The following is a 27,367-nucleotide window of genomic DNA, read 5'->3' as shown; positions in this document are numbered from 1 at the left end:
GTGACTATTCCTTATATTCTGAGACACCTTTTTATAGCCAAGGAAACAAAATTTTACTAATATTCTGAAGGACATATAAAGCATGGATCAGGAACACTGTTAAGACTTGATTTTATTTTGATTATTGTCTTTGTCTATTTTAAGGTTCTAATTGCTTGTAGATAATATCAGATAAAATGTCCTGATGTTAGCCCTTGAAATGTAGTGTATTTGAGTAAATAGAACCCAAACTAATAAATCAGAAATACCAACATTTTTTTATTGTTTCACCTTTTTGTATTTTTTAAAATTAATTAATTAATTGTTATTTTTTTAAATTTATTTTTTATTGGTGTTCAATTTGCCAACATATAGAATAACACCCAGTGCTCATCCCATCAAGTGCCCCCCTCAGTGCCCGTGACCCAGTCACCCCCACCTCCCCTTCCACCCCCCCTAGTTCGTTTCCCAGAGTTAGGAGTCTCTCATGTTCTTTCTCCCTAAATACCAACGTTATTAGATAGGATTTTGTTCAATTGCTTTTGGGGGAGAGAAAGAATATTTATTTATATTTATTTTTAGTGATGAGATAGTTCACTGTGTAATGATTGAACCACAGTCCAGACCTGCCCTGCAAGAAATATTAAAGGGGATCCTTTGAGCAAAAAGACAGCCCATGTTGCATGTCTTTTGAAAGAGCTGCTTCTGCTATTACTTCTATGTGGTAGAAAGTAGTCATTGTGGAGATGGTTAATTAAGGCAAGAACATTGAATACTGTTGCTTCATACTTGATGGCTACTGTTGCAGATTTTTTATTACAGTTTATGATAAACAAAGCCATAGTCATTCTTCATCCTTTCATTTTTTCATTCATTCCTCCTTCCCCCGTCCCCCCTAGCTTAGCAAATCATATACTCTTCAGTGGAGCTGACAACTGATAAGTCCCTCTGCTCTGCTCTGCACGGTGATTTGGAGCTTTCCAATCCCAGGGAAAACTTGACTAAGGTCTAAAATTTTTTTTTCTTATCTATAGTAGGTCAACTGTAAAATGAAAATTTTCTACTTATTTCCTTATAGATGTAAGAATCTTCATTTATCCTGGGATTACTTTTCCAGACCTCTGCAGGAGGATTCCCATAAGAGACCATAGGATAGTTCCAGAACAGTTAAAAACACCTTTCGGGTTTTATAGCTATTAACTCTCATGCCTAAACCTTAATTCCCTATCTTCCCTTCACCATATTGGAGTTTAGCTTATTTTCTCTGTTAATTGGAAGTAAAATAATTTTAACCTGCCTAGTATCATTTGACCTATGGGATCCTGATTTTACCACATACTTTTTCCTTAGGGACTGCACAGGACTGAGTCCATATGGAAGAAGAGCTTTCCCTTTCCTATGGAGAAAGTGGCAAGGTTAGAAAAAAAAGATGATGTCTTTGGAACATGTATTTTCTGTTGCATGAAGCATGTATCAAGCATCTACTGGTCACCCCATAGGAAGATCAGTGAGATAGTATCTATCTTTGAGGGGCTCACAGTGTAGTGACCCAGATGCAAACAGATAATTATTGTGGGTGTGTAGAATGCTAAAGGGGCCTGCAGAAAACCGTGAGTATTATCTGAGGGGTAGAGCAGGGTTCCCACAGATGGCGAGGTTGGTGCTGGACGAGGGGAGTACAGACCATCCCTGCTGTCACAGATAACACTGTCCTGCTAGAGGGTCTGAGCTGAACGTCTACTTCATCCCCAGAGAATGAACAAAATTATAAAATACCTAGTCTTAGATGATATGTTCTTAATTCATCATAAAATATTCTTTATTCCTTTTCCATCACAGCTCAACATGACAGTCAACCAGCTTAAGTCCAATGTGTCCAAGTGATGTCAAAAGCTTCGCATCTTTCAGCATGCACATGGATTTCCAACTTGTGTTAATTTTATTAAATTGATATAATATCTGTTCTTCACTATTAACAGCTTAATATTAACTGCCACTCTTAATTTTCATTTTTCTGTTTTCTGCTGTTCTTAAAATATGGTTAAAACACCGTAAAAGATGTAAATAATTATATAGCCAAAATACAACAAAAGATGTAAATAATTATACAAAGCCAGCAGAGTGCATAAAGATGGCAAAACTTCTGAAACCAAACCATAGTGATACCATGTGCTGACCCCTGACGTGTTCATTTGTGAAAATACAAAAATAGCTTACTTTTGTAAGACTGTATGGAACTTGAGAATCTTAAAAAATGTTCATAGAAAAATTCCGGATTTTTCCCAGGGATAACCGACTGTGTAAAATAAAAAAATAGACTAACAGAATTAGGAAATGAAGTGACTGTTACATATAAAGTGCTGCATAGCCAAGAAATCCTGAAAGGCAAGCTGTTGGTTGTTTTTTTTTTTAAATAGTTTTTTTGGTAAGCCATGCCCAACAGGTAATTTTGGTTTTGTTTCTATATGGTGTATTTTAAGTTTAATTGTGACAACTTAGTTGTCTAGAGTTAAGTGAAGTATCTGCACAATCTGTCCGATTGTGCTTCTGGCTGGAGAAGCAGAGTTATATAGGTAGCACGTACTCCAAGGAGTAATAAAATGTATCTTGGTCTCTAATTTTATGGAGCTGTGTTTCCTTAACTATATTTTCCTTGGGCTAATATTAAAATATCACCATTTTGCATTTCCCGAACAGGGGCCAGTGAAAGATGGGGCTGTGGGGCTGGATGTAGAGCAAAAGTAAAGGAAAGCTGGCCAGGGAATAGTTATTGCCAGTAGTAGTATTATGTGCAGGGCTACCTGGGCCAAATTAAGGTTGAATTCTAGGGACATGATCTTGATGACTCATCGTGTATACAGTCAAGCTCTCATTCCCTGGAAGTGCTTTTTCCCCATACAGATTTTTCTGTTGCTGACCTTGGCTCCTGCTAAGCCAGTCCCTTACTTAACAGTTGGGCACGAAGTTGATTGGGCGCCTTCAGCAGGGTGGCTGCTGTCATGCAGGGTGGCTGCTTCTCTTGCAGGGTGCTGTATGTGAATCCTGCTTCCTACACTCTTATTATGTATACGGAGGATACATACACGTTCCGTACAGGCAGGTTTACGGTGTGCACAGCGTGTACAGCTATATACACCTGTGAGGGTGTTGTAGAGAGCAATGTATTTTTCTTCTGAGAACAAAGATGCTACAGTTCCTTGAGACTAATACTAAATACCTCAGCAAAGCATAAATGTGTGCCTTTCATAAATTAAGTCATAAGTTCCCCCCCATGAAATAACTCCCCCACAAGACTTAGGAAAATGCATTTTTGATAACTGACCTCCAGGAGCCAGCCTTCTGACAGATGTTTAAAAGCAGTGTATTCACATCCCCATTGTACTCCGGTTATATTGTTAGGTATTTGTTTTCTATTAAATTGTGAGCTCCTTGAAGGAGTGATGATCTTTCATTTTTACATCTTTATTTTTTTTAAAGATTTTATTTATTTATTCATGAGAGACGGAGAGAGAGGCAGAGACACAGGCAGAGGGAGAAGCAGGCTCTCTGCAGGAGCCTGATGTGGGACTTGATCCCCAACCCTGGGATCAGGCCCTGAGTCAAAGGCAGATGCTTAACCACTAAGCCACCCAGGTGTCCCGATTTTTATATCTTTAATATCTGGAACTCGGGACATGTTCAGTGATACTGTCACACCTGATGTTCTGTGGACCTGTGGCATCCTTTAACAAATGTATGACTGCAGGCGATGCTACAGCACAGACACACACGCTGCAGGTGATGCTACAACACACACACACACACACACACACACACACACACACACACACACGAAGCCCGGCGGTGATAGAGTCACGGGGTGGGTACTAGAGGTTTTGTACAAGTGAGCCAGGAAGAAAGTTCAGAACCAATAATTCACAGCCAGGTGTTTAGGAGCTTGTTGGATTTACAACCAGATTCTAGGTATCAAAGAAACCACTTGAGTTTTGTAGCAGGGCAGGTTGAAATCCAAAAAAACCTGCCTGACAGGAAAAAGTGAGGTAGGGATGGATGCGTATTTTCTCTATGTATGTTGGCGTCTGCTCTGTTCGTGGAAGGTAACCCACAGTGGGTCTTGGTGCCTGTTCATTAAGGACTGCGTGACAACAGCCAAAGCCCTGCAGCTGTAGGCCCGATCTGCCAGCGATAGAACTTTTTATGTGAGCTTTTTTCTCTGCAGCATGTGGTGTGTGGAAAGCAGTCTTTGGAAGCAGGTGATCTTGGAGGATTGCTTAGTCTTTCTGTGCCTCAGTTTCCCTGTATTTAAAATGAGGCTAGCAGTCTCTGTGCCCTATAGTTGTGAAGTTTAGAAATAATATAGGAGTGCTTTTAATTAGCACACTAGCTCATCTATAAATATTTGATGCCACATCCCAAACATTGTTCTCTTTGAAATTTATAGACTTAAATAGGAAAAAAATTTAAAATGAAGACCCCCCCCCCCAGAGAAAATAAGATGCCTTCATGATGTAAGGAGCTACGTAATTTACCTAAATTTTAGCCTAAAAGCTAACAGAACGAGAGTCTGCCCTTAGCTCTGTAGTGGCCTTGGGTGCTGCCCCAAAGATAACGGACGACTTCCCTCCCCAGACAGGGTCCTAGAACTTGAGTGGCACGGTGAGGGACGGTGGCTGGCTCTGGCGTCGGGGCCGTCATCCTGGTCCAGGCGCTGCCGTGGCCTCAGGATGATGCTGTTAGCCCTTACAGGCTGCTGACCCTCTGTATTCGTTTCCTGGGGCTCCCTTGATAAAGTACCGCAAACTGGGTGGCTTAACGCAATGGAAGTGGATTTTTTGGCAGTTCTGGAGACTAGAGGTCTGAAACTAAGGTGTCAGCGGGGCCATACTGTCTGAAGGCTCTAGGGAAGAAGCCGTCCTTTCCTCTTCCCAGCTTCTGGTGGCTTCTGTCTGTCATTGGTGTTCCTGGACCTGCAGGCAGATTGCTTCAGCCTCTGCCTCCATGATCACATGGGCTTCTTCGCATGGTGTGGTATTAATTTTATGTGTCACCTTGAGTAGGCCACTGGTGCGCAGATGAGACATTGCTCCTGGGTGTGTCTGTGAGGGTGTCACCGGACGAGAAGAGCCTTTGAATTGGTGAACTCCGTGAACAGTTTGCTCTCCACAGGGTGGGTGGGCATCATCGCAGCTCTTAAGGGACTGAACAGAACAAAAGGTGGAGGAAGGAGGAATTCATCCCTTTTTTCCTATTTCACTGGTTGATCTGGGTCATTTCGCTTCATCTTCTCCTGCCCTCAGACTGGGATGTGCGTCACTGTCTCCCCTGGTTCTCAGGCCTTTGGACTCGTTACACTACGCTTCCAGCTCTCCTGGGTCTCCAGCTTGCAGATGCAGATCATGGGACTTCTGAGTCTCCGTAATCTACGAGCCAAGCCCGTCATCATATATACACACACCCACATGTATACTCAGCTGACTCCTAAGCGCCTTCCAGGTCCGCAGAGAGTGAGTCGCTAGCCCCGTCAGCTTTGTACCAGAGCTCCTCCCTGGGAAGGTTGACTTAATGGCGGCCGGGAAGGACAGGCCTCAGATCCCCTGCTCCTTGAAATGAAGCAGAAGCATGGCGATCCGGAGAGGGCCAGACGTGCCACTTGAAAACCTGTCGGCTGCTTCTGCATCTTACCTTAATCCCCCAATTTCTGAAAGCTACAGAGCACACACCTAACGGTGTTGCCAGGGGAGCAAATAAATGAAAGTTCTCTTTCAGAACAGCTTCGTGGTGTCCACATTGCGTGCTCTGACGAGAACTCAGGTGCTATGATCTTAACGTATGCTGCTGTGGCCTTAATTGTGGTTCCCCCCAACCCCAATTGATGTGTTGAGATCCTAAACCCCCAAAGGTGATGGGGTTGGAAGGTGGGGACTTTGGGAAGTGATGAAGTCACGGGGGTGGACCCCTCGAGAGTGGGGTTGGTGCTTTATAAAAGGGCCTCCAGAGAGACCGCTAGGCCCTCCTACCCCGTGAGGACAAGAAGACAAGGGCTGTGGGCAGGAAGGGGCCCCTCCTCAGGACATGAGCATTTCGGTGCTTTGCTCTTGGACTTCGAGTCTGCGGCACTGCGAGAAGCCAGTTCTTGCTGTTATGAGCCTCCCGGGCCGTGCCGTGCCAGCGGCGCAAATACACGAGGACACCCCAGTGCCTCGGACGTGACCTTATTTGGAAGTGGGGTCACTGCAGACGTGAGGAGTTAAGATGGGGTTACCCCGGTGAGCCCTAACCCGGGATGGGGGGCGGCCTGGACCCAGAGGCAGACTTGCGTGGCGCGGAGATGATGTGAAGGCCCAGGGAGAAGGTGGCCTCGCGAGCCAGGGACAGGGGCCTGGATCCTCCCTCACAGGCCTCAGGAAGAGCCGGACTAGCGTAGACCTTGACCTTGAGCTTGTAGCCTCCGGAACTGTGAGGAACTAGACCGCTTTGGTGCAAGGCGCCCAGCCTGTGGCACTGTGGCCTGGCGGCCCCGGCGACAAATGCGCACTTTCTGAGCGTCTTCTCACCGGTCTTCAGACCCGAGTGGGGGGATGCGGCCGAGCCACCGGCCGCCCCACTGGTGCTCAGAGTGGGCTCAAGAACCGGGACTCCGGGACCGTGTCTTGGCGTCCCCGTCAGCGTCGTTCTGTTCCAAGGACGCGTTTCGTCAGGACTCGGGCTGCTGCTGAAGTCACAGTGCGCCCCCGTCAGTTTTCCCGCCTTGCCCACCAGCCTGGCGTCCAGAGCTACGGCTAAGACCGGCCAGCCCTGAGGGTTCAGGGGTCAGCCGCGGGCGACTCCCGCGGCCCCGGCCCCGGCCGCTGTGGGAGCAGGACTGAGGCCGTTCCCTTGCTCGGGGGCCCTCAGCAGCTCCCTCCTGGACCCGGCGCCGGCCTCCACGGAAGTACAAGGGGAAGAAGAGAGAAAGGACTGTTGGATGAGCAGCCTTCGCCTGTGGGCGTGCGGGCGTGCGCGCGTGTATATGCGTGTGTGTGTTTCAAGCGTTACTTATGTCTCTATTTATTTATTTCCTTTTCAGCCAGTACAGGCTACTCTGTCATCTTTGAAGATGTTAGATGTGGGAAAGTGGCCAATTTTCTCCCTTTGCTCCGAGGAGGAACTGCAGTTAATTCGTCAGGCCTGTGTCTTCGGCAGCGCCGGCAATGAAGTCTTATATACCACAGTAAACGATGAGGTAGAGGTCGAAGGAGACGTTCCGCCCCTTACGGGAATGGGTTTGCTAAGTTGAAGGTCTTGGTGGGGCGGGGGTGGGAGGAACGAAGGAATTACGGTTGTAAGAAGAAAGCATGGAGAGTAGATTCTTCTTATATCTTGTTAAACAGTGAAGCGGGAACTGTGGGCTCTCCAGAAATACAAGTGCTCGAACTAACAGTGGTTTTTCTTCCCCCATAGATTTTTGTGCTTGGCACAAACTGCTGTGGCTGTTTGGGATTAGGTGACGTCCAGAGTACCATTGAACCTCGGAGACTGGATGCTTTAAGTGGCAAGAAGATAGCCTGCCTCAGCTATGGGAGTGGCCCCCATATTGTCCTTGCGACCACAGGTAACCTAGGAGCACATGTAGAATTGGAGCCACTGCCTTGTTAGAAGCAGGACTCAGGACCTTAAACCGAGAATGTACTTTTTGGTTGGGCAGGAGTTTCCGCCTCTGCCCTGTGAGCTTGACTCTTGTCCGTGCTTTGGACACCATGAAATATGAACGTATCTGAATATGAGAGTAAGATAATGTAGCAGATGGAATCCAGCAAGCATTGGCACTTTGGACGTGAGAATGACAGAGCTGTAAGCCCAGTGAACCCCTTTTGTTTATGCTTTTAGAAAATTTAATTATTTTGCATTAAAATGCTGAACTCACTCTGGACTTTTTGAACTTGGGATCCCTGATCTATGAACTAATAATGAAGTCCAAGATGCCCTCTAACTCCTAGCACTGGGATTCTTGTCATGAACGTGACTGATGGCTATATTTGATATTAGTAGGATAGAAAAATAAATACTCTCATGGCTATTTTATGAATTCACGCTAATAAGACATTTTAATGAAATCATACCGTAGAGGTTTTTTTTTTAAGCTGGGTATTCATTTTATTAGTATTCTTTGAACTGAAAATAAAGTCTATAAACATTCTTTTGATTACTTATTTCACATAAATTTTAGGGAATTTTGGTTGCCAGGAATAGGCTGGATTTTTTTGGACCATTTTCTTTGGCGGAAATTCTACATAAAGTATTTAAATTTTTTTTTTTCGTAGAGGCATCAAAGCGCTGACAAGGCAGAGGCAAATTATTGGATCATATTTAAGAGAAAGTGTGAACTAAGGTTAAAGGGAACTTAAAGCTACTTTTGCCTTCAGGGCATCTACCTCTCCACTTAGATGGGGTTGTGGTTTGATGTACTCCTGAGGTAGAAGGGATCGTGCATCAGAAATCTAACATGTTATGCTAGGTCCATGAAGGGCTATAATGTAGGGGCAAGGATGGGCCGGCTCCTCCATCTCGAAGGCACTGAACAGAAAAATCCTTGGCTGTGCGCAAAGCAAGAAGGAAAAGAGAAAGAAAAGGAAGAAAACCTGTCCCTGAAGGGTTGTACTCATGCATTTGTATTCCAGTTCACATCAGACTGTATGTGATGGGTGGGCCAAGAAATCCTAAGCGTTGAATCTATCAAAGAAGTACCTTTAAGGGCCTTCATGGCATGACAGAGGTTAATGCAGATGCTTTCTTGAAGAAGGCACCTTCACTTCATCATAGGCCTGAGGAAATACATTGTCATTGAAAAATGAGTTTTCAGTGGCAGTTAGTAGCATATAGTCAAAGATAACCAGGGACACAGGGAAACAAGGCACCATGAATGAGAACCAAGCAGAAAAGGACAGCAAAAATTGACTACGAAGTATAAGATATTAGAATGATCAGATACCAGTTATAAGAAAGCTGTATTTATTGTGTTTGAAAAAATACCAGATGAGCTTGAAGCTATATCTGTAGAGATGAGAAGATTTGAAAAAGAACCGAATAAACAATATAATCATCAAAATGTAAAGCTCAGTGGGCAAGTTTTATAGCAGTTTGGACACATCGAAAGAAAATAAACTAGAAGATTAGAAGAAATTAGCTATCTGGAATGTAGCAGAAACAGATAATATAGTAGAAAATACAGACAAAAGGAGTATATACTGTATGATTCCATTTATTGAAAGTTCAAGAATAGGAAAAACTGAATTCTCTTATTCAGGATTATATATGGTGAGCTTTTTGAGTGATCATCCAGTTATATTTCTTGATCTGAGTGGTAGTACATGAGTATGTGCTTTGTCGTTATTTCTAGAACAGCATATATTCTATGAACTTTTCTGAATGTGTATTATACTACACAATAAATAACAAAGATTTAAAAAATTAACTTGATGATCATTTCATAGATAGGAAAGTAGCCCCAGAGAAGGTAAATGATCTTACAGTCTTTTGACTTTCAATCTGATATTTCTTCCTGTTACTCTTGGTAACATTTCTCGGCTGTTTATTAAAAACTTATCTCCCAGTTATCATAATTTCATCCATTTCAATTCACCTTGTTGCTTTGAGATAGAATATAGTTTGTATTTCCAAATGTGTTCTTTTATGCAATGAGTTTGGTGGAATAGGGAAGTTGATTAGTTTTTGCACATGCATTTTTAGTTTTCATTCATGAAGGTGTGCAAATATGTATGTTCATATAATAAAGTAGAAGTTTTGAAAGCTGGTTGTATTTCTTTTTATTTTCAGAAGGAGAAGTCTTTACCTGGGGTCATAATGCTTATAGCCAGCTGGGCAATGGGACAACTAATCATGGTTTAGTGCCCTGTCATATTTCTACTAATTTGTCAAACAAACAAGTCACTGAAGTTGCCTGTGGGTCTTACCATTCTTTGGTGCTAACATCTGATGGAGAGGTGAGAATAGTTAGCATAAATCTCATTGATTTTTTTCAATAAGGTTACGTAGATTCTTATAGCAGTCTTAGAAATATGATCATTTGATTTAAATAACCATTTTCCTCAAGTTCAATCTTATTCTTGTTGGCAGTTCATAGTCATGGTGGTTATATCATGAAGTGTACCTTTATGTAGTAGGGATTTCTATTAAATTCCTAGCAAAATTTAAAAGGCTGTATTTTCCTTCTATATGGCTGTACTCGAGGGTTTTATTTGCTAAAAGAAAAAATTTCAAAATGCTGGAAAATATGGCTAAGGTATCTATAAGTAGATAGTAGATATTTTATTTATTTATTTTTTTTTAGATATTTTAATAATATGTGATATTTGAGAATAATTATTGCTATTTGAGTAGATAATAACAATAACCTAATTTTATGACATACTGCATTTTGTAAGAATGAATTTCATAAAAACTTCTCTGCCTGTGGTGTGAGAATTGATGGATATCAGGCACTTTGAGAGCAAAGATGAGGCACTATGAGTACATATTTGCGTCCAACTGGGACACTTTATAAACGAGTGTGTTTCATTTTTCGATTCCCAGGTATTTGCTTGGGGCTATAATAACTCCGGGCAGGTAGGATCTGGATCAACAGCCAATCAGCCGATCCCTCGAAGAGTCACAGGCTGCTTACAAAATAAAGTTGTTGTGAACATAGCATGTGGGCAGATGTGTTCGATGGCAGTGGTGAATACTGGGGAGGTAAGAAAGTTGTGTGCTGTGTTGTTTTTAAAAACCCATTTGCCTTGCTGGTGTCCTACTGATGCGGCACGTTTCTCTCCAGCAGAGAGCTTGCTTGCTTATGTTTTCCTTGGACATTGAGTCTCTGGTTTTCTCTCAGGTCTATGTCTGGGGTTACAATGGAAATGGGCAGCTTGGACTCGGCAGTAGCGGCAACCAGCCAACTCCCTGTAGAATAGCAGCTCTGCAAGGCATTCGCGTCCAGCGGGTATGTCCACAATTGGTTTCCGTGTGCCTGCTTTTAAGTCTTTAGGGGCAAAGATACACAGTTTTCTTGGCAGATGAAGGGTTTAGCTGCTTGATGTTTTCTTCATTGAAGTGAAGGCTAAAGCTCTGTTTCCCTGAATTAATTTGTAGATGTTCATCAGGAATTTATGTTTCTAGGCCATTCTCATACTTAGCTGTTGGAATGTAAATTGTCACAATCTTTCCAAGGAAACTTTGGTAGTATATATATCAGGAGCCTCGAAAATACTCATAGCCTTTGTTCTGTAATTTTATTCCTAGGTATTAGCCTAAGGAACCAAAATGAAAGACACTTACAGAATTAGAGGAGAAGATATAGCAAAAAAGAAAGAGAGAGAGAGAGAGAGAGAGAGAAAGAAAGAAAGAAAGAGAAAGAAAGAAAGAGAAAGAAAAAGTTAACTTCAATAAATAAATAATAGATGTAGGATAATTTAATCAAATAATGTTAATGATTAAATAAATTATACTAAATCTGTATGAATGGAAATTATGTTTACAAAGGGTTTTGAAGGATATGGAAATAGTGCTGTGATGTCAAGTAAAAATAAAGATACAGACATGGTGCATGGAGACATGGTACATATCCATGTATCTATATATGAGTAGAAAAATAATCCAGATCTCAAGATTAGTTTCATATTTATACTTTTCTACATTTTTTCCACATTGAACATGTTTTAGTTTTACAAAAAAGGAAACAAATTCTTAAAAAGTAAACGAATCCCTGGGTGGCTCAGTGGTTTGGCAACTGCCTTGGCCTAGGGTATGATCCTGGAGACCCAGGATCGAGTCCCACATCAGGCTTCCTGCATGGAGCCTGCTTCTCCTCTGTGGCTCTGCCTCTCTCTCTCTCTCTGTGTGTGTGTCTCATGAATAAATAAATATTTTTTTTAAAAAAAGTAAAAGCGTATTTCATATTCAGTCCACACCCTTGGTCTCTGTGAACATAATGAATGCCATATTTAAAGCTGAACAAACCAGATGCATGTCACTAAAGGACTCGTGTTGATCTTACTGCAGTTTTGGCCACACACAGGCTAAACCAGTTCTAGACAAAACTGGTTACCTTGATGTTTTGCCTCTCTGAGCAGGCTGCCACTGTTTGGGTTTGTTTTTTTTTTTTTTTTTTTTTGCATCTTTGGTTCTTAACCTACCTTGTGAAAGCATATTTGTGGGCCTAAGTGGATTTGGGTTTTCTTTTTCTAGGTTGCCTGTGGCTATGCACACACATTAGTTTTAACAGATGAAGGCCAAGTGTATGCTTGGGGTGCAAATTCTTATGGTCAGTTGGGCACTGGCAATAAAAGTAACCAGTCCTATCCTGCGCCTGTCGTCGTGGAAAAGGACAGGTAATATGTGCATTTTCAAAATAACTTGCGTGTTCTTTAGTTTATTAAAACCACGTAGACATGATACAGAATTGTGGGCAACTTACTGCTAATGTTAGAATATTCTTTCATGAGTGCATTCATCCCTTTTTAAAATTGGCTTTTGGGCGCACCTGAGTGGCTCGGTTGGCCCGAGAACACTGGCTGAGCTGCTGACTCATGTTTTCTGTTCAGGTCATGATCTCAGGGTTGTGGGTTCAGGCCCCTCATTGGGCTTTGTGCTCAGTGGGGAGTCTGCACGGGATTGTCTCTTCCTCTGTGCTTCCCCACACTCATGCTGTCTCTCTTTCTCTCTCTAAATAAATAAACCTTTTAAAAATAAATTAAATAAAATCGGCTTTTGAGCTGCTGGGGAGTTTATATGTTACATATTCCCCTTTCACTCACCCATATTTCAGCTACTCTACACGAACCTCCAGTGGCTATCCTACTGTGTTCTCCTCCGGCACAAATTACCTTTTCCTCCTTCTCATCGTTTTCTGTTTTATATTCTTAAGAGAAAGTTGTTAACGCTTGAGGTCAATCTTCTCTGCTTAGGAAAAGCACCTCAAATGAGGTATAAAGCTGTTCACTCAGCTACTTATAAAACGTAGTGGAAAGGATAGGACACTCTCATTATTTTAGTTCCCAAGCTATGAGGAAGTGTGAAATGGTTAGAAAATTAAGACTTCGCTTTGCCTACTTGTCTGCAAGGTTGTGTTAAGTAATTAGCATATGCAGAATTTCCCCCCAGATTATCCCACTATTTTTTTAAAAGCCTTTTGAGTGTCTCAGACATGGCATTATCACTGCCTTTTCATTCTACGTGTTTTGACACAGTGCTATTGAACAAAAACATTTCATTAGTGTTTCTGTTAAACTAGGGTTGAAATCACTGTGGGAATTAATACGGCTATTTTCATTTTTATTGTGCATATTAATTTTTGTTACATCTGATTTTAAAGTAAATATATGGACACGTAGATCATTTTGCATTTGTATGCAATTCTTTTACATTTTGTTGGAGTATTTAACAATGAAAGTGAAGAACCAGATTATCATTCTCAACCCCCTTGATTTTCATTTGAGCATTATAAGCCGGCTAATTTTAACATATGTCAAATAGGTTTTAAAAAAGACCTGTTTCTGGTTTATTTCCCCCAAAATCTTAGGATAAGACCCTGGACCTCTCAAGGATTGGGAAGGAGAAGAGGGACTGGAGGTCAGGAGTTGGTGAGTGTGTGCTGGAGGCACACAGCCGTGCTCTTTGCATTTCCCTTAGACATAGTCCCAGTCCCGAGCTACTCAGTGAAAAGAGAAGGGACCGTCTTGAGACTTTGAACAATCCCACAGATGCCTCAGTTGAGCAAAGCCAGTCGGTAGGGACATTTAGTATTTACATACACGACAAAGAAGAGTTAAAGGATCAAATAAAGGTGCCGTGGAAATAAAAACAACATATTTATGTGGCACTTAACCGTTTTTATGGTGCTGCCACACTTCACGTACTTTTTAACTCATTTGCCAAGTCCACCGTGCTCCACTCACCAGCAGCCTGCCCCACGTTTGCACCCTGGTCCCCGAGCGTCCCAGAGCGAGTCACGCAGAGCCAGGGGGCAGCATGGTGGAGGAGGCAGGAGAGGCAGAGAAGCCGGCATGGGAGTTACGTGAGTGCCAACGCCTTACCTGGTACTTGAGAGTATTGCTTTTTTTGTCTATTGTAAAAACTCCATTTAAAAAAAAAAAAGGCGTTTTAACTATTTTAAAATTTTGAATTATAACTGTAAAAAAAAAGTGGAAATAGCCACACACTTGCCTGCTCACTGTTGTCCACATAGTCACCATTTTGGCTACGACTATCGTGGATGAATGTTTTGAACGAGATCCTCCTGCTTTTCTGTTTTCCGTGCCTGAATTTGCCGTGGTAATCCCTGTTTGCAGGCCCCGCATCACGCGAGCATTGCAAGGGAGGAATTTCTAAGTCTGCTGGGACTTGTTTTGCACGTACCCACCCCTTCTCAGCAACTGAAACGTGCAGATATGTTAGGACTTATGTCTCAAGAAGTCCCTTCTGAGTCTTGGGGCCCATTTCGGGGAAGTTGAACTACTTAGAAACAAAAGGATTGAATTTAGGGTGGGGTGGATCGTCAGGTCCTGGTTACCTGGTCACAGAACTGGAAGGTGAAAATCTGTCTACGTTGGATCCTTTGCTTAAATGACAACCCAGAGGAAACCTTTTAAGATTTTTCCCACAGAGGTCCGCTTCTGATGAAGACTGCTAATAACATTTGTTAGCAATTTATGTTCACATAAAAGTAATTTTAATGACTAAAGCGATTCTCTTCTCTCTAATCCAGTCATTCCCAATCTTTCTGAAGTCTCAATACTTTGATTTACCAGCATTTGTCTTTGTTCCTGAAGTTTCACAAAGGCATATTTTGAAGTTAAATTGAGTTAAAACTCACTTTGCCTTGCGTTTCCGTGGATTTTGTGACACCTTGCGATAATTGCAATGACGTTGGCCTCTTACAAAGCCAGGCTTGGGAATCACTGCTCTGGACCTTTTATGATCATCCTTTGTCCCCCACTCTTCTTCTCGCTCACAAATCACCTTTTTTCTCTCCTCCTCGTTTTCTGTTTTACATTCTTCCTCAGTCTCTGCGTTTTCATTTCTAGTACCACGGCCATTAAGCTGTGGTCCTTGGGGATCATCCCGTGGAGGGGACACAAAATTCCTTCATCATGAATGTGTAGTACCTTCTCTTCGTTACGCATGGCTGCAAAATAAAATGTGAGATATGCCAGACACCCTGACAAGTGGAGGTGAGCTCAGTCCACAGTCACTGTCTGTTATATATTAGACTGGAGAGTCTGAGCTTCCGAATTGGCTTCTTGGTACGAGTTGGATTTAGGAACAGATGACCTTAGGCAACTGCGGGATGCCTTGGCAGTTGGTTGGGTCCCACGCTCAGCCTGAAGGCTCCCTCTAAACTGTCTCCACTCTTGTTCCTGTAGCGGCTGCTGCCGTCAGCCCAGCCCGTGCCCCACCCTTGACTTCCCTCCTGCGCAGCTGCTGGGTGTTCAGGTAAACGTCACCTGGCTCAGGGAGGCCGGTGCTCCAGCGCCTTCTGCACCCGGAGCCCTTTGCCACATCTGTTCCACCCTTTCTCCACGAAGCAGCATTCCTGCTTCCTGTAAGGGCAGAGGCTACGCTCCCTTTTCTGTGGAGGCTGGTAAAGATATCCCAGAAGCCAATGTCGGAATTAAAGCATTTTGGTTTTCTGATGTTGGGTGGAAGGACGCTGTTTCGTTCCCACCCGTTACATTTTTCATAGAACATTATCAGGGAAAACAGGTGATTTTAAGCGGTCTCCCAGAGCTCCTGTCACCGCTGGTAAACACTTGAGTCTCTGGAGGAAGCTGGCTGTGAATGTGCACTGTGCTGGGGAGCTGGTTTCGTTGACCCTTCACCACAAGGCCGTGAAACGATTGCTATCTTGTCTTCTCTTCCCTCGCCTTTTTTTTTTTTTTTAAGAATAAAATGGATGATAAGAGTTTAGGTAACTCGGCCCCCACAGGCTGCCCTCTGACCCCCAGCCCATGCCCTGGCCACCGCAGCAAGGTGTGCAAAATGAGATAGGTCGCTGCTCTCACATTTGATGTAACGTGTGAGGGTAGATGGTAACAGTAGATGCCCTTTCTTTGAATAAATATATTTATTCTATTTCCTTCCCCTTTTTTCTTTATTTGTTGAAAAGAGAAGCCAAATAGGATTGGCCATCTTCCTGGTGCGGGCATGGAAGGTTCATTTGTAAAGTCCCCGGCTGGGTTCGGGCCCAGTCACGGACTTAACTGTGCAGCCAGGAAAGGTCTTAGTGTCTGAATTGATCATTGGAAATGTCCAGGCTCTGTATGAGGGAGGCTTTGCCGCCGAGAACACTTAGCAGGAATCCCGTCAAGAAAGCTCTGCTCCTGGCTGCTATTTGTATACCAGACACCGTGCGTGGTGTATTTGATCACTTCTCAGGTCCTCGCCTTGCATGTGATGAAACTGAGGCTTCGAGAGGCTCAGGGACATTCCCATGGTCACCTGGCCTCGTGGTAGAGCTCAGATGCGCCCCTGGGCCCGCCGGACTCCAGCGTCTAGGCTCTTCACCCTGGCACGCTGTGGCCTCTTTTCTAGTTAGTTCTCCTGTTGTCCAGAAAGCAGCCCTTGAATAAATCAGTGAAATTACTTGGGCCACACGTAAAATCCGTGCACTGCAGCCTTCTGACGCAAGCCACCAGAGCGGTCTCCAGCCTGTGTGATGTCCGTCTTCCCTCCTTGGCTGGAGGCATCCGGTTAGACATCCAGGGACGTCTCCATCCTCCCACGGCTAGCCGGTCACGGGGTCTTACCCACCTCAGTTGCTCTGGGTTGTTGAGTGTTTCCCAGCTAGTCCATAAAATGACCTCTAAGTTGCTTAGTCAGACACCATGTTGGGGAGAGAAACACACTTGGGGAGGAACAAGCCAGTGATTCGGGCTGCCAGTAACCTGCAGCCCAGCTGGGTAGGTACGACCCAGGTCAGTGCTTCTGGGGTGCAGGTGAACCAGAGGCCTCCTACTTCGGGGCTGTTTGAGCTGGGCCTTGAAAGATGGGCAGGATTTCTAAGGCAGAAAGGAAAGAGCATTCTCGAACAAGCTGCCTGAACTGTGAGTAAGAATATTGAGGGGCAGCGAGTACCTCTGTGTGTTGGCGCCCGGAGGACGTAGGCGAGTGTGGTTCGAAAGGGGGCTGGATACAGACAGGCGAGTTGTGTTAGGGCCTCGTGCCACGTGCCTCGATCCTATCTTGTGGGAAGGCACTGATGGGGAGCAAGGTGTCTTCAGCCCTTGTGCAGCCGATTCAGAGGAGAGGGAGAGTCTGAGGCAGGGACACCGAGCAGGCTGTCCCTTGGTGCAGGTACGTGGGGTGGAGGCGGATGGCAGGAGTCCGAGCAGCTCTGTCACCTGTCAGTGGCTATTCTGAGCGGGAAGGCGGAGGAAGTCCCAGCCGAGTCGGAAGCTCTGTGCCTCCGGCCCGAGGGTGCGGGCGCCCTGGGCGCTGGGGCAAAGGCGGGACGCTGACCTGCCTCGGGGGAAAGCAGTTTACGCTCTTCTCTGAATCTGCGTGGCGGCGTAGGCTCGGAGCAGAGTAACCAGTTCCAAATCACCAAAACCAGAGTTTTCCATTAGGAAGGAAGCTGAGAACTAGGTCCCTGGCAAAATCAGGGGGCTCTAACGTGTGTCGGTTTCGGGAACCTGCGCCCCTAGGCCCCGGAAGGTAGGAGGGGGACCCACGGCGAGTTCTGGCTGACGCTAAAATTGGTGAAATCTTGATGAAAATATTTCTTGATACTGGGTCAAGACCTGGGTTAAGTAAGTAGCCTGAGTCCTTTTTTTTAAAGCTATTTAATTAAGTCCTTTTTTAAGAAAAAAAAAAAATTAGACCACTGTTGGGTTAATCTGTTTGTTTGGGTCTCCATCCCCTTGGGAGGGTTCTTGCATCTCGCCATGGAGGCTACAGAACCAGCCAGGAGCGCCCCCAAGCCCGTCTTCCTGAGCTGCGCCGCCCAGGGACAGCTGGCCTGGACGCAAGTGTTCGGTGCCTGGAAATGGAAGGCCACTAAGCCTCCTCCTGTTCGGTTTGTTGGAAAGCAGATAAAGCTGAGGCGCGGAGGAGTCAGCTGGTCTCTTCTCCCGTTTGCCGTGTTCACCTGCTGTTTGTCTGTGGACTTAGGATCGTGGAGATCGCGGCCTGCCACTCGGCGCACACGTCGGCGGCCAAGACCCAGGGCGGGCACGTGTACATGTGGGGCCAGTGCCGGGGCCAGTCGGTGGTCCTGCCTCACCTCACCCACTTCTCCTGCACCGACGACGTGTTCGCCTGCTTCGCCACGCCTGCCGTCTCCTGGCGCCTCCTGTCCGTGGGTGAGCGGTCCTTCGTCCCCTCGGGGGACTGCCCGGTACTGGGGAGACGACTCTGGTGCTTTTAGGGTGCTAGTAACGACTTTTTCGGGCGCAGCGTCGCACTCAGTTCTCTCTCGTGGGCTCCTGTGGAAGGAAACTACTTTGATGGATTAATTTTTCTTGGAAGTATCAGAAACCAACATCACGTACATCAAGGCAGTTTTAGTTGACTGCTTTTAATTTCCCTGGGAAAGGGCACCTTTGTCCTTAGCCGGCTTATTTACTGAAACATGCAAACATTTCACGGAGTGGAGCAGTTTGGGCCTTTTTAGTTGTTTTGCCAGATTTACAAGCAGATGTGGGTGAGGGTCTTATCCTTCATTGATGGTAGAGCGGTGAGAATCCGTATTTTGGGGTGGGGGGTGGGGAGCGTTGCCCTGTTCGTCACTTATCTTGGGTACTTTCACGAGTGTCACCAGAGCAGTGCGAGAGGCTGCCTGCAGTTTTGCTCCGTCCACCTTGACCCTAGAAACTTTGCTGTTCCTCCTGTAGAACCCGACGACCACCTTACAGTGGCCGAGTCGCTCAAGAGGGAATTTGACAACCCCAACACGGCGGACCTGAAATTCCTGGTGGATGGGAAGTACATTTACGCGCATAAAGTGCTGCTCAAAATTAGGTAAGGAATCCTTTCTTTTGAGAATTGAAATAAGTACCTTTATTAGGTCCCAGTGGCCTAGGCCCGTGAGTAGTTAGGGAAGAAGGGAGGCCGGTTTCGCCCTAGGAGCGGACAGCCCAGCCTGGGGATCAGGTGTCCGTGGGGGGAGCACCGGGCGGGCTGGCGGGGTTGTGTCCTTGTGTTTGGACGTGAATACCTGCGGGCAACACTGTCTCAAAGGTCTCCGTGTGCTCTGGTGAATTCCATGAATTGTGCATCCCATAAATTCTAATTAATATTCCTTATAGTTATTCAACCCTATTGGTTTTTTTTTTAATTGTATTTATTTATTCCTGAGAGACCCCGAGAGGGAGGCAGAGACCCCAGCCGAGGGAGAGGCCCGAGGCGGGACTCGATCCCGGGCCCCGGGGTCACGCCCTGGGCCGCGGGCAGACGCTCAGCCGCTGAGCCCCGCAGACAAGCGCCCCGTTTTCACGAGGCTGCGGTCACGCCCCGTGCCCGGGCTGCCCCGCCGTTACCCCGTAAAGAGCCTTGCTGCGAGGACCGGGTGTGCTGAGGTCGGGGCGCCGGCCAGCCCCGGGCAGGAGGGGTGGGGGGGCAGGGCCGCGGGGCGGGGGACCCGGGCGAGGCCTCGGCGCTTCTGTGCCCTGCAGGTGTGAGCACTTCCGCTCCTCCCTGGAGGACCACGAGGACGACACGGTGGAGATGAGCGAGTTCTCGTACCCGGTCTACCGCGCCTTCCTCGAGTTCCTGTACACCGACCGCGTCAGCCTGCCCCCCGAGGAGGCCGTAGGTGGGGGCCGGGGCTCCGCGGGGCTCCTGCGCCCCGGCAGCGGGGGGGGGGGGGGAGGGCGGGAGCCGGGGGCCTCGGGAGCAGGGTGCTAGGTGCTGAGCGCTGGGAGTGGAGGTGCCGGGTGCTGAGCCGGGGGGTCCCCAGGAGTAGGGAGCGGGGAGACCCCGAGAGCGGGGGTGGGGGGCTCAGGAGCAGGGGGGGCAGGTGCTGAGCGGGGCTGGGGTGCCTCGGGAGCGGGGGGTGGTGCCCCAGGAGCGGGGGGGGGCCCGGGACCAAGGGGGCCCGGGGGCGGGGGTCTGGCTGCACCAGGGGCGTGTGCGGTGCGCAGGGAGTCCACGCCCGTGGCACGACCCCCAGGGCCTCTGGGCTCAGGCCCGGGAAGAGGCGCGAGTGGACGTCGCCCTCGGGTGCCACCAGGGCCACGTTGGGAGTTGGGAAGTGACCCCAGGGCGCCTCGTGGGCGGAGCAGCCTTCAGTTTGCGTGGGGGCCGGTGAGGCCGCGTCCGGCCGTGCCAAGCCCTCCTTCCCGCAGACGTGGGCCGTGGGGGCACGTGCGCCCCGGAGCGGGGTCCTTGGGGCGAGGAGCCCGCAGCGCGATGCTGGGGCGCAGGTAGCGGCTGCCTGTTGGGGAGCGCACGCGGCTCCAGGAGGCCGCACCAGCTGCGCCCACAGCGCGGCCCCCCTTCCCCTCCGCAGTGCCGGGTCCTGGGTTACCTGGAGCCACGCTGACCGGAGCTGGGGCCCCACTGCGGGGCTGCTCGTGTGTCTGTCAGACCCGCCGGATGGTCCAGGTGCAAGGTGGCTGTGCCCTGGGTCAGGGCCGTGTAGCTGGAGCTGTCCACTGGCTCCCGACAGCTGGTAACCAGAGAGCTGCGGGATTTGCTCCGGGGGGGCACGTGTGAGCCAGAGAGGGAAGGCTCCCCGCTTTCGGGTGCTCGCCCCAGGAGCTGGGTTAATGGAGGGATCATCCGTTAAGCTGAGGACGACGACGGGAAGGGACAGGGTTTGCCCTAGAGTGTGACAAGTCAAAGGAGTCCGTCTTAGACTCTGCGTGGCAATTTTTCTGTAGCCCCCCCCCGAACATTTGCAGGGCCCCGGGTGAGAATCCAAATAAAGGCCCTTGTACATTTGTCTAAAAATGCAAAGTTCTACGTTAAGCTAACAGATTGCAGATAAAATAGGTTCAATCCTCACTTTGAAAAATAGACCTTCGTAGAGAACTGAACGGCCAGGCTTGAGTTTTAGTTGCAGTTTAGAATTTTAGGGCTGTCGAGAGCTCCTTTCTGGAGCGCACAGAGGGACAGGCCCCAGGCGTCCAGCTGTGGCCTGCACTGGGGGGTGTACAAGCCCCCCCCTCCTGGGCCGCACCTGCGGTTGGGCACCTGCCGGTTGGCGGCCTGATCTGGAGGGGAGGGAACGTCCACCTGCGGGGCCTCCGGGCCAGTTGGGGATTCCAGAGTCCCGGGTGCCCCAGGTGTGGTCTAGGGGCTGGTGCGTGGCTCCTGGGCCGCTGTGGTGAGGACTGCGCCTGGAGGGGTGCAGGTCCGGGCTGTGTTGAGCAGGGGCTCAGGGCCGGGTCTTCCCTGAGGGCGGCACCTGTGGGTGTGCACTGATGTGATCCCAAAGCTGGGGGCTGTGGGGGGGGGGGGGGGCGGTATGTATAGGAATTTGGGAGTTTCCAAGAACTGACCAGAAACAACGGAGCCGTCGCAGCTCCCGGGATTAAGAGAGATTGCGGTGGTTCCTCGGTTGGGCCGCGGGCCTTCTCTGATTTTAACGGTATTGGTCCCGTTCCCATGGACACCAGTTTCCCGCCCAGACCCCCCGCCCCCCCTGAGTAGCAGAGAGACGGGGAAACAGTTGCCGTTGTCCGACGGGTGAAGTCGCAGCTCCCGGTGCTTCGCGTGGACCCGTGACCTGAGGTCGGCGCAGCCCGGGCCGGGGGTGGACCTAGCGAGTGTCGGTCCCCGCGTCCAGGGTCTCTGGCACCTGGACTCATCAGAGAGCCCTGAGCCCCCGGGGGGGGGGGGGTCAGGGGCCCGCCCGTGTTTGCGGCAGTGGTCCCGGGGCAGAGGTATGTGCCCGGGCTGCGGGTGACACGGCGGGAGGCCGCAGTTGTTAGGGCCGCAGTTGGGCTGGGCGTCGGGGCTGCTGCCCGCCCCGCGGAGGTCTGCGGCCGGCGGGGGTCGGGGCCTGGCGCCCTCCAACAGCGCGGGGGACGGGGGCGCGTTAGGAAGAAGAAAGCGCGAGCCAGTGGGGTCTGGACAATGAGCGTGGGCAAGCTCAGCCCCGCAGCCGTGCAGACGGTGAGCGGAAGCGGGCGTGGAGCCCTTGCGTCTGGGCCGCGATGGCCCCAGTGGCCGCGGGGTGGGGGGTGCGGGAGAGGTGAGGGGTGAGGGGTGCGGGAGGGGCGGGGGGCTGCGGAGCATGCTCCTGGGGCCTCGGGGGTGTGCAGAGCGTGCTCCCTGGGCCCCTGGGGGGTGGTGTGTGGAGCGTGCTCCTGGGGCTGCGGGGGGGGGAGGGGGTGCAGAGCGTGCTCCCAGGGCTGCGGGGGGTGGGGGGGTGTGCGGAGCGTGCTCCCAGGGCTGCGGGGGGTGGGGGGGGGTGCGGAGCGTGCTCCCAGGGCTGCGGGGGGTGGGGGGGTGTGCAGAGCGTGCTCCCAGGGCTGCGGGGGGTGGGGGGGTGTGCGGAGCGTGCTCCCAGGGCTGCGGGGGGTGGGGGGGTGTGCAGAGCGTGCTCCCAGGGCTGCGGGGGGTGGGGGGGTGTGCAGAGCGTGCTCCCAGGGCTGCGGGGGGCGGGGGGTTGCGGAGAGTGCTCCTGGGGCCGCGGCGGGCGGGGGTGTGCGGAGTGTGCTCCTGGGGCTGCGGCGGGGTGGGGGGTGCAGAGCGTGCTCCCTGGGCCCCTGGGGGGGTGGTGTGTGGAGCGTGCTCCTGGGGCTGCGGGGGGGGAGGGGGTGCAGAGCGTGCTCCCAGGGCTGCGGCGGGGTGGGGGGTGCAGAGCGTGCTCCCTGGGCCCCTGGGGGGGTGGTGTGTGGAGCGTGCTCCTGGGGCTGCGGGGGGGGAGGGGGTGCAGAGCGTGCTCCCAGGGCTGCGGGGGGGAGGGCGGGGGTGCCGAGCGGGCCGCGGGGGCGGGAGGCGCAGGGCGGGCCGGGCAGGCCTCCGCTCACTGTCCCGGCCGAGCCCCTGCCCCGGCGCCCCCGGGCCTGAGCGGCGCCGTCCTCCCGCAGGCCTGCTGGACCTGGCGACCTTCTACCGCGAGAGCCGCCTGAAGAGGCTGTGCCAGCAGACGATCAAGCAGGGCATCTGCGAGGAGAACGCCATCGCCCTGCTGTCGGCCGCCGTGAAGTACGACGCCCAGGTCCGCAGCCCGCGGGGGGTGGGGGGGGCGGGGTCCGGGGAGGGGGTAGGCGCGACGGGGGCTCCAGGGCGCCGGCCCGGAGGACCCGACTGGCCGACCCGATTCCAGGGAGGGGAATGCACGTGCGTCCGCCCAGGGCCGCGGCCCGACGATCGGGAAGGGAAGGCGGGAAGGTGGTGGCGGGAAGCGGCTGCCCCGGCGTCCCCCCGCGCCACGTGGGGCCTGAGGGAGCAGAAAGGGGCGCGAGCAGCCGGACGGAAAGACCCGGACCAAAGAACAAATGGGGTCATGAAGGAGTGGGAAATAGGGGTGAAAATAAGATGCGACTTTCCGTCTGTGACACGGGGAAGCCTAGTCTTCGAGGCGCCGCAGGCTCAGGAGGGCGGGCGTCCTCCCCAACTGCCGCTGGGCGGGCGTGGGAACGGGGCGGCCCTTGGGGGGGAGGGGTGGGGGTGGTGGGGGGATGGACAGGGGGTGTGGATGGGGGTGTGTGGCCGGGGGAAGGGGGGGTGGACAGGGGGTGGGGGTGTGGATGGGGGGAGGGGTGTGGATAGGGGTGTGTGGACGGGGGAAGGGGGGTGGACAGGGGGTGGGGGTGTGGATGGGGGGAGGGGTGTGGATGGGGTGTGTGGACGGGGGAAGGGGGGTGGACAGGGGGTGGGGGTGTGGACGGGGGGGAGGGGGGTGGATAGGGGTGTGTGGACGGGGGAGGGGGGTGGATAGGGGTGTGTGGATGGGGGGAGGGGGATGGACGGGGTGGGGGTGTGGACGGGGGGAGGGGGGTGGATAGGGGTGTGTGGACGGGGGGAGGGGGATGGACGGGGTGGGGGTGTGGACGGGGGGAGGGGGGTGGATAGGGGTGTGTGGACAGGGGGTGGGGGTGTGGACGGGGGGGGTGGATAGCGGTGTTTGGACGGGGGGAGGGGGGTGGATATGGGTGTGTGGACGGGGGGGGTGGATAGCGGTGTGTGGACGGGGGAGGGGGGATGGACGGGGTGGGGGTGTGGACGGGGGGAGGGGGGTGGATATGGGTGTGTGGACGGGGGAAGGGGGGTGGAGGAGGGGTGGCCCTTGCGGGTGGGGGGCGGCGGGGGGCTTAGGGGGTGCACTTAAGGGATCGGCTTTAGGCCTCCCGTAAGGAGGCGGCCCTGGCCCGCGGACGCCGCTGCAGAGCCGTGGGCGGCAGTGCTGATGGCTGCGAAGGCAGAGCCGCCTGGGAGCCCGCGTGGCCGCCCGCAGTGCGTCGGACGCCCCGTACGTTTGAGTGTGAGAAGCTGAATGTAGAGACCGAAACTCATGATCTCCACGGAGGAAAAGGCGTCCCCGGGCGCCCGCCGATGGGGGCATCGCGGTGACCTGCATTTCCGGCCCCTGCTGGTTTGGGCGCGTGAGAGAGGAGGCGCGGCGCCGGCGGGGTCCGGGCCTGCGGGACCTTCCTTGCAGGGGCGCCCCCTCCTGCGGTCGGAATCGGGAAGCTGGCGGCGGGCGGGCTCCTGCTTGTGCGCGTAAACCCGCCTGTTGAAGAAAACTGGGAAGCACGGAAGCACCAGGAGGAGGCGACTCTCCGGCCCCCACGCGCCGCTGCCTTCCCCCGTCACGGGAGCAGGTTGGCCGCACCCTCGGGCCTCCGCCTACCTCCGGGGAAAGCGTAGCCGCAGAGGCCCGGACGGGGCAGAGCAGCGCGCCACGCCCCAGCCGCCGCCCTGCGGGCACTTCACGTGCGGCCGCCCCCTGCCGCGGCGCCTGCCGGGAGCCGGGACGGGCCGGGGCCTCGGGCGGCGGCGGGCGCGGGGCAGGCAGCTTCACGCCCCGACCACGGATTCCGTGTGGGCTTGCCCCGGCCCTCGCGGTTCTAGAAGCAGCGGCCCGCCGCCGCGCGCACGTGGGTGGGCGCAGAGCCCCACGCGGAGCGCCCAGGGCAGGGCCTCACGCACACCCACACACGGGTCACCGAGGGCAGCGCCCCACACCCTGACACACACACGGGTCACCGAGGGCAGCGCCCCACACACTGACACACACACGGGTCACCGAGGGCAGCGCCCCACACACTGACACACACACACACGGGTCACCGAGGGCAGCGCCCCACACACTGACACCCACACGGGTCACCCGCGGGCAGCGCCCCACACACTGACACACACACACACGGGTCACCGAGGGCAGCGCCCCACGCACTGACACACACGACACCACCCACACAGTGGGGCAGCCAGTGCCCCACACAGACCCACACCCACACGGGTCACCCGCGGGCGGTGCCCCTCACACCCACACACACCTGCGGAAGCGGGGGCGGCTCGCCGAGGCGCAGGCCGCGGGTCGGGGGCTCCCCGGGCGCTCACGCGCGTCAGGCGGGTGCGGGCCCGCGGTCACACGTGGTCGCTGTCGCTGTCCCCTAGGACCTCGAGGAGTTCTGCTTCAGGTTCTGCATAAACCACCTGACTGTGGTGACGCAGACGTCGGGCTTCGCGGAGATGGACCACGACCTCCTCAAGAACTTCATCAGCAGGGCCAGCCGCGTGGGGGCCTTCAAGAACTGAGCCGCCGGGCGCCGCCGCGCTGCCCCCCGCCCCCGCCCCCCCAGCTGGCTCCAAGCAGCGGCCGCGGCGGGACGGCCGGAGCCCCAAGGACCCACCTTCACGTCCGTCCAGCGGGGCCCTACGTTGTCGCCGGGGCGGCGGGACGGCCAGCGGGGAGCTGACCCCGGGCCCAGGACGGCCCTCACGGCGGCCTCAGGCCCCCAGGCCGAGGCGGGGCGGGGGGGGCACGGCAGGTCAGCGGCCAGCGGCCCGGCACGGGCGGGGGTCGCGCCCTGGGCCCCGGCTCCGCGCCCCCCGCGCCCCCCGCGCCCCCCGCGCCCTCAGGCCGGCCCGCCGCGTGCGTGTGCCGACGGCCTTGCGGTGAGACGCGCCCGCCGCTCAGCGCTGGTAAGAAGGCGCTTGTCGCAGGGGGCGGGACGGACCGCGCCGCCTCAGGAGTTCCCGCAGCCGCCACAGTCCGTCGACCTCAGCGTCTCTCCGGTCCCGGTGGCCGTGCCCGCGGCTGCTCCTGACCGCGAGGCCCCGCGCCCCCGGAGGCCGCCAGCCCACGTCACGGGCCGACCCCCGGGATCCTAGCGGGCCTCCTGCGCCACCGCCACTGCCCTCGGGCCCGCGGCCCACTCGGGACTGGACGGCGGCGCCCGCGGGCCCACCACGGCGACTCCGGGCGGGGGTCCGGACAGCGGCCGGCGCGGCTGGTTCCGCCCTCCTCCCCCTCCTCTCCCTCCTCTCTCTCCTCCTCCTCCCCTGCACTGCTGGCTCCGCCCTCCTCCCCCTCCTCCTCCCTCCATTCCCTCCTCCTCCCTCCTCTCCCTCCTCCTCCTCCCCTGCGCAGCTGGCTCCGCCCTCCCTCTCCTCCTCCTCCTCCCCTGCACTGCTGGCTCCACCCTCCCTCTCCTCCTCCTCCCCTGCACTGCTGGCTCCATCCTCCTCCTCCTCCCCTGCACAGCTGGCTCCGCCCTCCTCCCCCTCCTCCCCCCTCTTCCTCCTCCCCCTCCTCCTCCCTCTTCCTCCCAACTCCTCCCTCCTCCTCCCTCCTCCCCCTCCTCCCCCTCCTCCTCCCTCCATTCCCTCCTCCTCCCTCCTCTCCCTCCTCCTCCTCCCCTGCGCAGCTGGCTCCGCCCTCCCTCTCCTCCTCCTCCTCCCCTGCGCAGCTGGCTCCGCCCTCCCTCTCCTCCTCCTCCCCTGCACTGCTGGCTCCACCCTCCCTCTCCTCCTCCTCCCCTGCGCGGCTGGCTCCTCCCTCCTCCTCCTCCTCCTCCCCTGCACTGCTGGCTCCATCCTCCTCCTCCTCCCCTGCATGGCTGGCTCCGCCCTCCTCCTTCTTCTCCCCTGCGCTGCTGGTTCCTCCCTCCTCCTCCTCCCCCCCCCCCCCCCCCCCCGCTGCTGGCTCCACCCTCCCCCTCCTCCCCTGCACTGCAGGCTCCTCCCACCTCCCCGTGCTGGCTGGCGCTCACTGGCGCCTTCACCACCTCGTGACGTCTCCCCAAACCACCTCTTCCTTTCCCGCCGGTTTCTGCCCGGCTCTTGAGAAGCTTCTAGATGCCTCTTTGTTCCGCAACATCCTGTCCTGTCGGAACACTGGAAGGAAACAGGCAGGGGAAGCGGCCTGCCCGTCGCTGAACTGCGTGTGGGCCGGGGGGGGGGGGGGGGGGTAGCCCCGCTGCCAGAGGACGGACGTTAGGGGTTGGGTGGGTTGTAG

At 52.9% G+C, this 27,367-nt stretch overlaps 1 protein-coding gene across 4 annotated transcripts in view; it reads left to right on the top strand.

The window, feature by feature from the left end:
• RCBTB2 (RCC1 and BTB domain containing protein 2) overlaps positions 1-26,467 on the top strand; it is a 40,393-nt gene extending 13,926 nt beyond the window's left edge. For 2 of the 4 annotated variants that reach the window (XM_041731109.1, XM_041731107.1), the window contains 11 exons: positions 7,046-7,201; positions 7,420-7,570; positions 9,793-9,959; positions 10,549-10,707; positions 10,847-10,954; positions 12,199-12,341; positions 18,121-18,311; positions 18,843-18,969; positions 19,623-19,762; positions 22,989-23,119; positions 25,525-26,467. In XM_041731109.1, the coding sequence (XP_041587043.1) occupies positions 7,076-7,201; positions 7,420-7,570; positions 9,793-9,959; positions 10,549-10,707; positions 10,847-10,954; positions 12,199-12,341; positions 18,121-18,311; positions 18,843-18,969; positions 19,623-19,762; positions 22,989-23,119; positions 25,525-25,665 (1,584 nt within the window). In that variant the 5' untranslated portion in view covers positions 7,046-7,075 and the 3' untranslated portion in view covers positions 25,666-26,467. Of the gene's footprint in view, positions 1-1,329; positions 1,395-7,045; positions 7,202-7,419; positions 7,571-9,792; positions 9,960-10,548; positions 10,708-10,846; positions 10,955-12,198; positions 12,342-18,120; positions 18,312-18,842; positions 18,970-19,622; positions 19,763-22,988; positions 23,120-25,524 lie in introns of those variants that run through there. The other 2 variants (XM_041731108.1, XM_041731110.1) reach the window with 2 other exon arrangements.
• The last annotated feature ends 900 nt before the right edge of the window (positions 26,468-27,367 follow it).

This window comes from Vulpes lagopus, chromosome 16 (genome assembly GCF_018345385.1).
Source record: "Vulpes lagopus strain Blue_001 chromosome 16, ASM1834538v1, whole genome shotgun sequence".
NCBI classification, from domain to species: domain Eukaryota; kingdom Metazoa; phylum Chordata; class Mammalia; order Carnivora; family Canidae; genus Vulpes; species Vulpes lagopus.
Note: the sequence above shows the minus strand (reverse complement) of the source record. Positions and strands in the feature narration are given on the sequence as shown.